The 14,998-nt window shown below is 40.1% G+C and overlaps 1 protein-coding gene across 6 annotated transcripts in view; it reads right to left on the bottom strand.

The window, feature by feature from the left end:
* The window catches only part of LOC127355318 (VPS10 domain-containing receptor SorCS1), a 163,172-nt gene that overhangs the window by 63,690 nt on the left and 84,484 nt on the right, over positions 1 to 14,998 (bottom strand). For all 6 annotated transcript variants that reach the window (XR_007881734.1, XM_051386084.1, XM_051386082.1 and 3 more), the window contains exon 3: positions 12,104 to 12,203. Coding sequence is in view for 5 of the 6 variants with exons in the window: in XM_051386084.1 (XP_051242044.1) it covers positions 12,104 to 12,203 (100 nt within the window). In the remaining variant the exon portion in view is untranslated. The remainder of the gene's footprint in view (positions 1 to 12,103; positions 12,204 to 14,998) is intronic.

The following is a 14,998-nucleotide window of genomic DNA, read 5'->3' as shown; positions in this document are numbered from 1 at the left end:
AACTCACCAGTTTGAATTGTATGAATGCTTAAAGTTATGCATAATTAATTAATTTCACTTTCTCCTGCAATTTCATTACAAAAAATGCCTAAAACATCGTAATGATTTAGAGAAGTTTCTGTGAAATCAGGAATTTTAGGCTGCAACAATCCCCGAAAAAGCTTAATAAATCCTGGAGGGACTGTCTGGTTCTTTGTAATTACAATCACATCTGTCACACTCAAAATATTCTTAACATGGATTGCAAATCCTCTGTGCTTTAATTTATCTCTGATTTGTGTGCTTTTAGATTATGTGCTATGATAATGCTATATTGAAAGAACTTAATGCCTGCATCTTAAAGTTTCTTCTAAAACAAGGACACCTTGTTAAGGACATCTCTTACATGCTCTTAAAGGGGTTAGTGGTAGAAATTACCCATTCATACCCATATCCACGCATTGAACGTAAGCAGAGGTTCATGCCAAGTCATCCTGTACTTTCTCTTGTTAATGCAATGTGTGCAGCCCACCTCACTGAGGCCATAGTCTGTATTATTTGCATTTTAGAAAAACATATCTGCGCTTTCAGGCAAGATTGGAATTCAGTGAGAGTAAATGGACTGTGGGAAGTATACAGTACAGTATTTAGACTAAAAGGTTTTTAATGCTACTACCGCATGCCTTTCTTTTATTGTGTGAAACCAAAGTGAGTACATTTCAATCTCTTAATAGACTCTTGACATAGTGTGACCTGCATTGAGAGTGTCAATGCTCACATGGTTGATGTTACATACACCTGTAGATAACCACTGTCAGCTGCCAGGAAATAAAATTAACAATTACAATGCTAATGCTAACAGACAAACAGTAACAGGAGACTGACACTATTACTAATGAGTTAACTGTAGCCCTCAAGTTCAAGACGGGGCTCAGTGTATCCATGTGGAACCATGTTAACTTTGCAAACTGTCTGCTTTGACAGCACGTAAAGCGAATCAGATCATGCTCGCCACTTCTCCCATTAATATTCATGACAAACGCCAGCTATCAAACTCCATCGAGCTGCGTGGCTCCGAGTGCAGGACATGAAAGCAAAAAAGAGTCGATACACATATTCATAATTATTACTTCTCCTTTCCCCCGCTGCCTCGTCCGCTGCATCGACCAGGTGCTTTCAACTGTTTGATCCGTCTTATTAAACGCAATTCCTGTCTCTTGGTCCGAGGCATTTAAGCCCTGGCTAATTGAACACTGCCTGACATTTTAGCTCACCCAGACCCCTGCCAGACCTGGCAAACAGTAACATGTCAGTTTCCGCCTTTCAGTATAATTGGGTTTCCATCGTGGCTATGGCGAGCGAGCTGCCCCTTATGGCAGTACATAAGTCGCAAGGCGTGCAAAGCTGTGGGTGAAAACACAGAGCTACAGATTCATTACGTATGAATGAACAGAGACAAGACAAACAAGATACGTTTAGATAATTAACCAGCAGCGTTCCCACTTCAGACATCTTGATCTGTGTCGAGCTACTGAAATTATGAATTCTTCACAGCGATCATCAATAAATAACACAACAGCATATGCCATTTGGTGCACACTTAGCAGGAGTTAATGCTTTTGGAGGGGAATTCATGTCCCTTATCCTGGCAGTGTCAGGTGCACTGCTTTGTACAGCTTTCACTCTCATGCTGAGAAAGTGGGCAACATCCCGTAAAGGCAAGTAAAACAATATTGATGGAATCCCACAGCTCACCTAGATTTACCCATCCTGTCGTCTTCACAACTCCAATTCTCTCTCCCTTTTCTCCATCTCTGCATCTCACACTCTGTCAACCTGTCTCCAACTCCCCCCCATCTCTCCATCCATCTGTATTTGTGTCTTTCAGCCTGTCTCTCCTCCTCTACTGCTCCGTCTTCTCGCGGACTCTGGGGCGCTTGCCTCTCTGCTCGTCGCAGCCATTTGGAGATTGTGCCTTAGGGCTGACAGATGTTGCATCCCCTCCCAGCGCCACCAACCCCCCCCCCCCCCACCCCACCCCACCACCTCCTCAAACGAAACCATCATCCGTTAGCTTGTCCTCGACTGCGTGCGTGGCGTTCCAGCCAGCAAAGCATGGCTGATTTGCAGTGATTCATTTGGCGTGCATTGTGTCCTTAAAAACCCGTTGGACGAAAAAAAGCACTTCACCTTCCTTTCCCTTGCTTTATCCCGGCACGATGAGCAAGTGAAGGATGTGTTGATATCAGAATGCTGTTCTTTCACCAGGTGGTACTGCTCCAGGTACGTCTGGTGTGCAGTAATGACATTTGACCTGACATTTCACTGTAGGCAAGTTTATGCAATGTTTTTTGTTGAAAATATGTAAAGAGGTTTCTTTTGCATTCCACATTTTTGGATATTTATTTTCCATAAATAAGCTGTAGCTCTTATCTTGACGCCTTCAGTCTCTAGGGGGATATGTCCTCTTTTCTGTCTCTGAAACTGCAGTACAAGTTGTCCTCAAATGAACAAATAACAGTCTCAAACTGATTCATTAGCTGATGTGATGGAGGAAGTTGTAGTTTTTCATGCATGCAGTCATGCAGAAGGTTCTTTTCTCTTCAGAAAAGATGAACTCGACGTCATTTTGAGATTCTCCCTTTCAACAAAGGTCTGTCTGTCCTCCTCACTCCATCATACCTAGACTATCAAGCTGTCATCAAAATGTTACAAATCTGATATTTACTACCATTAAAAGCATTTCAACAGCACTGCCAAAATTCATCAGACATATTTATCAGCAGTGTGAGGCTGCCAAGCTTTAACCTACATTGCAAAGACCCAATCAAGGTTTCATATTGTTCCCCTTGAGTCCTTTAAGTGTGCTGTACCTGCATTCTCTACGCAACTGAATTAAAAATATCATGCTATTATTTTAATTTATTCACTCTTAGTTTTTAAGGTCAAAGAATTCTTTATGTATTGTGCCTGACTTGTTTTCATCCTAATGTCAGAATTGTATGGTACCTACTGAATTTCACATGATAGTTGATAGCATAGCTCAGTTTAGTTTAGTTTACTATATAAGGGAAAATGCCTGACAAGGTGTCCATTATGAGGAATTAACGTACGACTTGGAGGCCAAAACTGTTCGAAGAGCAGCAGAGGTGCATATTTGAATTAACTTAAGTTAATTAAACATATTTTTTTACAAGCCATAACTCTGTTGTGGACACCCTGAAGCCAATCAGACTCAAGTGTTGATGTGAATGTGATTTCTTTATTTGCATGTGTATTTGAGTTGCACAAGTTGAAAATGAAAAATGACAGAAATAAGCTAAAATACTTGTCTGTAACTGAAATACATAAACCTGTCAACACCAGTAATATTAAACAACGCTCACATTTATCCGTCTGTTCAATTCTGTGTAAATATTGAGAATTTTTTGCAGCAACTATTGTATATGTGCCAAAGAGCCACTTTCACAAACCACACACAGGATGTAAAACAAAGTTACTTTTGCATTCTCTATGAGCAGTGTTTAAGACATTTTAAGACTTTACTGTTTGTCTTTAAATTTTGTTTGTCAGTTTTTACCGTACACATTTTCACTTGTCATCGTGGAAAAAGCAAGCGTGTTAATAATTAATATAACAAAGGTTCTGTCCTATTGAAGTGTCCTAGTAAAGCATGACAGTGACAGTGAGCCAGCATGCACAACACCAGTTAAACAGAAGTCAGCCATGATTCATTTTATTATTTACAACTATGCTTTTCTTTCTGTGACAACTCAACTTGTATCCTCTACGGCACACCATCCAAAACCTTAAATAAACTCCAGTACATCCAGCAAGATTTTTAGGAAATCAAAATACTTTTGATATGCTTTATGCAGCATTTGTTCTATAATAGCCCTTTTTATGTATCTATATTCAATAATTAGCACTCAGTACAGTGGCTTTCATTGTTGGTGGCAGTCAACAATTCCCACCATGGATTCAGATAGGCATGAGACATTTATATCAGTCTGTATACTCTTCTAATGCTGTATGGATTTACTACTGATGTTAAACACCTTGATGCTGCTGCACATTGAAAGCATTTAACTTGTGGAACACTAGGTGGCTTTTATTGTAAAGAAGCTGCAGGAAACACAATATATTTGTTACTGACTGTTCATCAAAATGCATCTAAAAATCAAGACAGTAATTTTTGTCTTCTCTTTTTACAGAGAATCAGTTTAAAGTATGTCAGGAAGTAAAGGAACAGTCAGGAGCAGCCACAGTGAGCTGTTAGATGAGGACCTGCAGCCCCTCTGCAAGGTAACAAAATGTACTGTGCACTGCTGTTGTGTGGAAAAACTACCACTGGCATGTGCAGCTTGAAATGAGCTAGCGTTTGCTCATAGCATCATGGAAAATGGCCAATTATTGACTGTCTTCTTTATAAAAAACAACCTGAGTCAGTTGCTCTTCTGTTGTATAGGAAGCTGAGTGTTAGCTGCCTCCAGAATTTTAGTATTAAACCATATTTGCTGTTGCCAAGTCAACCAGGAGTAACTTCTTAAAGGACCAGTGTGTAGGACTTGTGGCATCTAGTGGTGATGTTGCAGATTGCAAACAACTAAATCTGCTCGCCTTCGTGTATGTCCATTCTGGGCTTACTGTAGAAACATGGTGGTTCAACATTCTGTAGAAGAGGCTCGCTCCCTCTGTAGATAAAAAAGTCTCATTCTTGAAAACACAACAATTCTTACTTTCAGGTGATTATACACTAATGGAAACATACCTACCTGCCAATAGATCCTCCTAAATGTTACACACTGGACCTTTAAAGAGTAAAAGTTTGAAGTATAACAAGGACTCCAGCTGTCCTTGAACCTGCTAAACAATCACACCCATCTTAAAGCTTCTGCAAACTTCAACAAACTTTGTTTGCTTCACAAAGTCAGACAGCCTCTCCTCTGCAACAGCACCCACCACCTCCAGAACCTTGTCCACATCTATTCTTCACAGAATGATTAAGAAAGTAACTGTGCCCCCCTTAACTGGCTTGTCCAGCTTCAGAGAGCCGTGAAAAGCCCATCTTTGTAGCATCCAATGCCAAGAAACCAGCTTCAATGCAGAACAAAGGGAAAAGTAAAATAAAAAACTTTGACTTAAATGTGTTATTTTCTCCTTTTGGCTTACTTGGCACAGTGTTGTTTTTCTGTGGTTAGTTTTAATTCAGATATAGTTCCCTTTATACTACTTAAACAGATATATAAATACATAAATATATATAGATATGTTTATATATTTATATATAACTGTGTGTGTGTCGCTCCTCCCTACAGACTTGTCCATGAATTAATTTTTTTGGAGGGGGGCAACGGGGCCGGGGTTTTTTTTTTTTTTTTTTTTTTTTTTTTTTTTTTTTTTTTTTTTTTTTTTTTTTTTTTTTTTTTTTTTTTTTTTTTTTTTTTTTTTTTTTTTTTTTTTTTTTTTTTTTTTTTTTTTTTTTTTTTTTTTTTTTTTTTTTTTTTTTTTTTTTTTTTTCGGGGGGGGGGGGGGGTGTTTTTTTTTCCCCCCCCCGGGTATGTTCCCCCCCGGGCCCCCCCTACCCTCGGGGGGGGGGAGACCCCCCAAACGGGGGGGGGGGGGGGGGGGGGGGGGGGGGGGGGGGGGGGGAAAAAAGGGGGGGGGGGGGGGGGGGTTTTTAATCTTCCCCCCCCCTAAAATTAAGGGGGAAAACGGCCCCCTCTTCCCCCCCCCCCGGTTCCCGGGGGGGGGGGGGGGGGAGGGGCACCGCCCCGAAGGGGGGAGGGAGGGGGGGGGGGGTGTCCTTCCTCAAAAAAAAAGGGGGGGGGGGGGCGGGGGGGGAGGGGGGGGGGGGGGGGGCGGCGGGGGGCTGGGGCCCGTCGCGGCGGGCCTTCGTTGGTTTTTTTTTCCGGGGGATTTTTTTGTTTTTTTCCCCATTTTTTTTTTTTTTCCTTATTGTTGTTTTTATTATTATTATTTTTTTTTTTTTTTTTTTTTTTTTTTTTTTCCCTTATACCCCTTTGTTTACTTTTGTTTTTTTTTAAATGCTTAAAAAAAAAAGTTGGATTGGGTTGGATTGGATGATCATTATGACCTATTATCAGATTAATTGGCTAAGACCGGGTCTATATTACTATCTATATTTGTATGAATGTAGTAATAAAGGAAAATGTCCAAGCAAGGGCAACTATTTGTCAAAAATCTAATTAAAAAGCATGAACTGAGAAGAGAGATTTTTCTGTGATACTATCATCAGGTTGCTTCATAAATATATATATCTAGGCTAACCTTCCCGTAAGGTGACACTCACCGCTACTGCAGAGAAAGGCATCAATTTTATATAATGCTGAGTATTTATGTATGATATTGCTCTCAGTTTTTGCATCATACTGTAAAGTCTGTGGACACTCTTCTTTTCCTCTGATAGCTTACGGATTCTGTTTGTCTTTCCTCAAGACTTTTTTGTCATTGCCATTTTGAGGACAGTTCGAGGATATGAAATATTTAAAGTTCACTCTTAAGTCTGAGCTTGTACCCAAAAGGGAGACAATAAACAAAAGTCTTTGAAGCTCAACAGTGGGAGAGGTCTCATCTGAGGGGAATTCATATTCCACCCACCTGCCTGTTGTTGCCGTCTGAGCCGCACAAGGCCGTAATTGTTTTTGAATCGCTATGCATGCAAACACATGCATGCGCACGCACAGACAGGCAGGCGAAAACACAATCGGGGCCTTTGCCGTGAAAACAGTTGAGCCCGGCGATTGTTGTTTTAGTCAATACATTCATGAGGAAAAGCAGTTATGTATTCCTTTAAGACAACTCAGGCTGAGTGTAAAGTAGCAGAGACTGAATCCATCTGTCACTCATACGCGTCCTCTGGAAAATTCCTCTTTGTTTTCAAACCATTAGAGGCATTACCCATTTGTATGAGACTGCAATCTGTGAGGTTTTTGTTGGTGTTGTTTTTTTTAACCAGCACTCGCCATCCCCAGCCATTTACTGTAATAATGTGCACTCACACAAAATCTCAGGCTAAAACCCAAAATCATTTCCCCTAATGTGTACTCGAGATGTGTCCTCTCATGTACAGGCTCAGTATGAAGCCACAATATGAAAATTGGTGTAATTGCTGTGTTGTCAGTCTGTTTTCTCCATGAGTGACCCCTGGGCCATCTCTCTATTTTATTTATTTATTTTTGCTCAGTCACTCTTTTTTTTCTCTTTTCCTCCCCTCTCCACACTTCCACGCTCACTTGCTCTCTGTCAGTTTATTTGCTGTCTCTTTCCCCCCTCTCATACCTCCTGCTCACTTTCCCTCTCTCCCTCTCTGCTCCCGGTGCTTTACTCCCTCTATCCCCCGCAGCCACAGAGGCCTGATTTACTTCCACTACTGGGCGAAGAGAGGGGCTTTTGTCTGCCACCAGCAGCGGTCACATGGCGCCATGGCGGGGGTGACAGTGAGAGTGACGAACCTGCAGCCTCTGCTACCCTCCCTCGCAAGCATGCACGTGTGTACTTGTAATGAACTGCATGTAAGTGGGAAGAACAGTGTGTGTGTGTGTGTGTGTGTGTGTGTGTGTATTTGAGAGTGAGAAAGTTCCCCCATCCACGTTTGTTTCCCAGTCTGTTCCTCTGTGTTATTTTGACTCTGTATATTTAGCCAGTCCATCCGTGTGTCAGTCTGACGCAATGATCCAGAGTGGAATATTTCACTACTACTGGATGGATTGCCATTAGATTTGTTGCACACATTCATTGTTTGCAAGAGATAAATGCTTGTGCTTCATTTCGCACCGCAGTTTCAAAAGTTCAACACAGTTAATGAATCTTGTTACTCAATTTATGTCAGCCTCAGCTCTACTTTGAGATGAATGCCCCTACTGCATTGGTAATACTGTAACAGCAAATCCAAACACAGTGACAGCATGCTAAACTTTAGAAAGTCATAGTAACATACTGTTTTAACTGTATATGTTCATACAGTGACCTTAAGTTCAATCTTCAAAATCGGAACCCTTAAGTTTACCACATTATGCATGCATGTGTATGCTCTTATGCATACAGGGCGACAATTATTTCAGTGCTTATCACACCTACCGAGCACACCCTTAGTAAGGAGTAAGCCTCCTGGAGCTCATAAAGACAGACCTTCTTTTCAGCATGACAGCTAACTGTTAGCATACTGACAGGTTCTGTCAGAAAGAGTCTATGACACTTGGCTGTGATTCACCTTGACAATGATTGATTGACTCACATAAAGACAAATCAGTGATCAAATCAGATGCATGGTGCATTATTAATGTTAACAGAAAATGATAAATGTCTATAAAATCCCTGAAAATTAGAACAATATTATTTTATAATTATTATTTTAAAGGACCATTGTGTACGTTTTGTTGGCATCTAATGGTCTAGCTGCAGATCGCAACTCCCTCGCTTCAACCCTTCCAATTGCAACTATGGTGACCGCAAAATGAAAATGCGAATGGCCATATCTAGAGTATTGGTTTGTCCATTCTGGGCTACTGTAGAAACATGGTGGCTCCATAGAAGGTGAACCGCAGGGTCTGTAAATAAAAGGCTCATTCGGTAACAAAAGCACAACTATCCTTATTATTAGGTGATTATACACTACTGAGAACACAGTATATTATATTATTATATTATATGCCATTTCTCCCAGTAGATGCTCCTAAATGTTACACATTGGACCTTTAATTGTTGTGAAAACCGGGACAATTTGGTAGTGAATGTGGAAAAATGTCAGGAACTGGGACACCCTGCTTGAAACCAGGACACTCCCAGACAAACTGGTCACCATATACAGTTCTTAGATGTCAGCAACATACTAACTACATGTTATCATTCAAACGTGTTAGTATGCAAAGCTAAACGGCAACTACTAAAATATTAGCATTTTAGCGTGCTTACAGTAAGCTTGTTTACCATATGCAGTTCACAGTTTGCAAATACAGTAAAATGCCAAGCATCAGAATGTGAACAGGATAGCTGCAGCGTTGATGAAAACATGGGATGCATCAAGAGACAGTGAAAGAGTTCCATGTCTAGGATTTGCGAGCATTCATGTGTTATTGTATAGTTGTGTAAGGGTTTACTAGTTCACTGACATTCAACACAATTTGGTTTCACCTTGAACAGTGGACTTCTGCTGACATGAGGATTCCTTATGCATTATTAAGTGTTATATATTTTAGAAAAGGCGTTAATTATGCCTTCTCGACATGAAAGCTTTTTACAAGTTCGAAACTGGTAATTATGATAACTGCATAACACTGCATAAGATACCCAAAGCCTAATTTTGTGTCAGCTATATTTAGGCACATCTTGTCAACCTCAAGCACAGCTCAGCATTGTCATACTCAGTCTAACAATGTAGTCTGGCAAGTCTGAGCTGGCCTAAAGTGGACACTGATAGACAGATCAACTCTGTGCATTTAGGTTAAAACCTTTCCTTTTCTGGCACTCTTATGTCATATTACATTTTTCATTAGACTTGTGGTATGGACCTGGGAAATACCAAAGATATCCATCCATAATCCATTCAACAATTATTTTACTTGCATTGTAATTATTACAACCTCATGGGGCAGCTACAGACTTTTAGTCTTGTTTATACTTTCTAAAGCATTACAAATGTCATGCTTTGGCAACAGGGGGATACTAGGAATGTGAGAGAGAAATAAGACCGAATGAGGTTGTGTGAACACGTGTGAGACGGAGATAATTAGAATATGTGCCTGTGTGTGAATGTAAGTGAGGGTGACAGGAGATAGACGAGAGGAAAGCACACACAAAAGCAGACACTACGTGTATGTGTGCATATCTGAGACCCCAGTAGTGTGCATGGTGTCTGTCGTTTTGTTTGTATGCGTGTGTGTGTGTGAGAGAGAGTGTCTAAGTGTTTGTCTGTGTCCCTGTGTGTGTGAAAAGATATTAACAACCCGTCAAGTTGTTTGCAGGTCTTCATCTGCTCGCTGTTCTGTATTTAAACTGAGGGCCTGGTGTTGTTGAGCTAGCTGATTTCCTGGACTCTAATGCTATTGTGCTTTTCCATTGCCCTCCCCCTCCTTTCCCCACAGTGCTGCCTCATTAGAAAAGCTTCAAAATCTTTTCATTGGATTTGCCGAGGTCGGACAGAACATGCACTGTTAATCCAACCTACAAGCGGTAGCATAGAATGAAATTCTTACCTCAGTCTGCCTCTCTCCTACTTTAATTCAATTCAATGGGTGTTACTTAATGGCATGTTAGAGAGCTCCATACTTAGTCAAAATAACAAATTAAAATAAAGAGCTGTTAGCTGCCAGCCCCCCAGGACCCTTCAAGGATAAGCGGGTTTAACTAATGGATGGATAGATGGACAATGAAAACTGTAAACAAAGCACATTCAACCTGAGTGTGTGCCAAATAATTCCAATGTAAAAGCTACAAAGGACTGCATCAGTGAGGTTTTGGTGTCGTCCCTGAGGATCAAGTAACAAAGGTATGGGGTCATTATTGTAGCAAAACTATTTGTGAATGTGAGTGGAGAGTTGTGTAACTATCTCAATACATGTGTGCAAAATTATATTTGTTAAAGAAGAATCTCTAAATGCATACTGTGATTTGTTAATGTGTACAGGATCCTCCAAATGTGTATTCAGAATCTGTGTGTGCATAATCAGATTTGTAAATCTATAAAAACATTTGTATTCACATTTGCAACTGTAATGTCGCCATAAATATCTATATATTATATACGAATTTATAGATTTGTCTACACATTTACAAATGTATCTACACATTCACAAATCTAAAAAAAAACTTGCATATGTTAAGATTGTTTTAACACATTTACAAATGTGATTATGCACACATGGATTGAGATACAGATGCACAACTCCACTCACGTTTGTAAACAGATTTGCTACAAAATGGCCCCATATAAGTGCTTTTTCTATATCTTTCTGGAATGTTTTGCATCAATTCATGACAGTCATACCAGGAACAATCCATTGTGGAAAAGGGACTTTTTACTCATCACTGCTGTCATTGCTGTTGCCCTCTCCAGTTGCCATAAAACCCAGATGGATGTATGATGTGAAGTTTAAACAAGGGAAATTAAAGTCTTTTTGGACCCATGACCATCTTATGTGAACCCAAAAATGGACATGGACAAAGGACTATAAAAAAAACCCAAATGGCCAAAACCTTAATGGACTGGGGCCGTAATGTAACCTGAGTGAATTGATCCAAATGGACCTGAGTGCAGAAAAATGAGTTAACAATGACCATTTGCTGATCTGCTGCCTCTAATTTGTTTGACCCTCTGATTAGCAGATTAGTGGGCAAAATGCATATTCATCTGTATATTTTTCACAGAATAACGCTATAATATCTCTTCTATTAGTGAAAAATACATCTTAATCCTCCCCTTATGACAATATAAGGACATTCCAGCCTCACTATGTTCTTTAGGTTCCAGTTTTACTCACTGTTTCTGTCACTGGCTGGCTCCACGCTTGAACTGACCTCATAGGTGTCCCAATCACTGACAGACCATCTAACTGGATCAGGGGGGTGGCTGGGATTTTGAAGAGGTGTGGCTGCATTTCATCTTCATTATTAGATCATAATTAACTCTGAGAAAATGACCTTTCCTGATTAGAGTCGTGTAAAGGGAGAAAGGTGAAACTGTGGCGTGAACAGAGACAGATGGTTCTAAATATCAGTTGACCCAAACCCAGGTAAATGCAGGGGCACCACCTGAAGGAATGGCTGCAAATATAAACCAATCCTTGTCTTTTACTTTTACTAATTGATTTATTTCAGAAAAGAAAAAGACAAACTATAGCCAAGCTATTCATTTAGAAATTGAAGAGTATTTTCTTTGCTGCCACATAACTGTCTATGTGGATTCCATGTTAATAAATGAAGTCAATGCGTCTTTCTGACATTGTAGAAACAGGGAGAGACAGACATCAAACAGAGAACGATGAGTCAGACATCAATATGTCTGCCGGTATTTGACTTTGCACACTGTGTGTCAGACCAACTGTGGAAACTCACGCAACCAGGACAATTATCAAATTCAAAGGAAGTAACAGAAGAATAACATTACCTTTCTCTTGTTGTTCGGGCTCACGTACAAATAACTGAGTATTGTCTTTGCTCCCACTTTGTCATTCAGCTTCTGGTACGTTGCTCCGTAGTCAGTTGACCTGAAATTTAATCAGAAAGGTCTGATGAACACTTGATGAATTACTTGTTGCAATTAAAAAGTCCCCCTCGAGAATTCAGTGTGAGAGGGGAAAGAGCACTGACGTAATTAAGTCCCTTTTGTGCTAGACGCGGCAACATGAACCCCAGCGGGAGGATTGGGTCCACTTCATTACGGTCACTCTGTGGTGACTTGAGCTGCTGTATTCATAATGTACACAAACAACATATCCTAAAATCAGAGGTATGACTGAATATTACATATTGACTGGAACCTGATAAAAGTTAGTGAAATGCCATTTTTAGCTACTGTTGAGCACTCTACATAGACACACACATACACACATTACTATATTACCAACAGTGGACTGTAAGTCTACACCACCAAGTATGGAGCTTTATTTTCTGGTGGTTTTGAAAAAAATCAAAATACAATAGAAAATGTAGTTTTAAGATCTTTAGGAGTCCATATACATAGACATAACCGGAGTTTCTTCCGCTAATGTCCATTATCAGTGTGGTTCAATGCAAATTATATTTTTTGGTTTACTGGTAACAATGCAAATGTAAAATACTATTAGTCAAATGAACATGAAAATGCTTCAACATATTATGTTCCTGAACGTTACAGAACAAAATATACAACATGAGGATTAAAATCCCTACCTGCCAGATACGATAAATACACTGTATAGGGAGTTTTTATGGCATTCATGCATAAGTGTAAACAATACCAATACTATTTACTTTATATATGCTCCCTTTAGGCAACATTATTCTAAATTACAAACATGTCTTAAGGACATAAAATCCTGGATGAGCTGCAAGTTTCTGATGTTAAACTCAGAAAAAAACGAAATTCTTGTTCTTGGCCCCAAAAACCTTAGAGGCTCACTGTCTAAAGATATAGTTACTCTAGTTGGCATTACCTTGGCCTCTAGCACCACTGTCAGGAATCTTGGAGTTATCTTTGATCAGGATTTGTCATTTAACTCCCACATAAAGCAAACCTCTAGGACTGCCTTCTTTCATTTACGTAATATTAGAAAAATTAGACACATACTATCACAGACAGATGCAGAAAAACTAATCCATGCATTTGTTACTTCAAGGCTGGATTACTGCAACTCTTTATTATCAGGTTGCCGCAATAAGTCCATTAAAATGTTCCAATTAATTCAGAACGCTGCAGCACGAGCACTGACAGGAACTAGAAAAAGAGATCACATCTCTCCTGTTCTAGCTTCTCTGCATTGGCTCCCTGTAAAATGTAGAATAGAATTTAAAATCCTCCTCCTCACCTATAAAGCTCTTCATGGTAAGGCCCCTTCATATCTCAAAGAGCTCATGGTACCCTATTACCCCACTAGAACACTACGTTCTCTAAATGCTGGGCTACTTGTGGTTCCTATAGTCTCTAAAAGTAGAATAGGAACCAGAGCCTTCAGTTACCAAGCTCCTCTCCTGTGGAACCAGCTTCCAGTTGTGGTTGGGGAGGCAGACACCCTCTCCACATTCAAGAGTAGGCTTAAGACATTCCTCTTTGATAAAGCTTATAGTTAGGGCTGGATCAGGTGAGTCCTGAACCATCCCTTAGTTATGCTGCTTTAGGCCTAGACTATCGGGGGATTTCCCATGGTGCACTGAGCTCCTCTCTTCCTCTCTCTTTCTGCACTCATTCATGTTCCATTAATGCATGTTACTAACTTCACTTCTTCCCCGGAGTTCTTGTGCTTTCTCGTCTCGCAGGTTCTTATCGATCCTGGTGGAGCCTCCTGCCATGGTCCTGCTAGATTGCCATTGCCAATACTGTTGTTGCTGTGCACCTGTCTGTCTCTCTCTCTCTCTCTCTCTCTCTCTCTCTCTCTCTCTCTCTCTCACCCCAACTGGTCAAGGCAGACGACCACCCACCTAGAGCCGAAGGATCTGTCCTAGGTTTCTGCCTTTTAACAGGCAGTTTTTCCTTGCCCTTGTCGCCAAGTGCTTGCTCATGGTGGTACTGTTGGGTCTCTGTAAATAATGTTTTAAAGAGTTCGGTCTAAACCTACTCTATTTGAAAAGTGTCCTGAGATAACTTCTGTTATTAATTGGCGCTACAAATAAAATTGAAATTGAAATTGAAATACAGCAGTGCGTACTGTAGTGATACGCAGTCTGTAAGCTTTAACCACTTTAGAGACATGTTAAAGGAACTAGTTGAACAAGAAGGCAACAAGTGGAACAGGAGTATGTGGAGAACAAACAGAAATATTGTGTAAAACTGGAGAAAATACTAACACAGTGAATGATTAAATCTAAATACGTGTTCATTGCGGCAATATTTTTGGCTTAATGGGCGCATTCAGAAACAACACCACAGGGATACCTACAGTGTCATATTTTGAAGCAGAGGGCCACTGACCAAGCGGCAGTAACTGATTTGCATCGTGCCACCTAACAGAATACGGTAAAACTGACCAATTTGATGAATACACACAGATGTTTGTGTGTGTGTTACTTTGCAGCAGCCAATGATATAATGATGGATCACTGTGTGTACATTTAAGTATTAAAATTAGAGGCAGATACAGATACTGCACACCTATCTGTCAGATAGCTGATTTAATGAGCTGAAGAAAGAGTCTTTCATAAAGATTAAAAGCAGCTGTGGATGACAGCTACTGGTAAACAATCGCTCAATTATCTGCATGTACTAACTAAAAACTTGTTATGTGGGTGCAGTTTCTTTCAGTACGGAAGTTTCTGTATTTAATCTGTAGAAAGTCATGTGTTTCTAAATTTAGGTTACATTAACTGT

This window comes from Dicentrarchus labrax, unplaced genomic scaffold (assembly GCF_905237075.1).
Source record: "Dicentrarchus labrax unplaced genomic scaffold, dlabrax2021, whole genome shotgun sequence".
In the NCBI taxonomy this organism is placed as follows: domain Eukaryota; kingdom Metazoa; phylum Chordata; class Actinopteri; family Moronidae; genus Dicentrarchus; species Dicentrarchus labrax.
The sequence above is the reverse complement of the archived record's forward strand: the minus strand, read 5'-3'. Positions and strand labels throughout refer to the sequence as shown.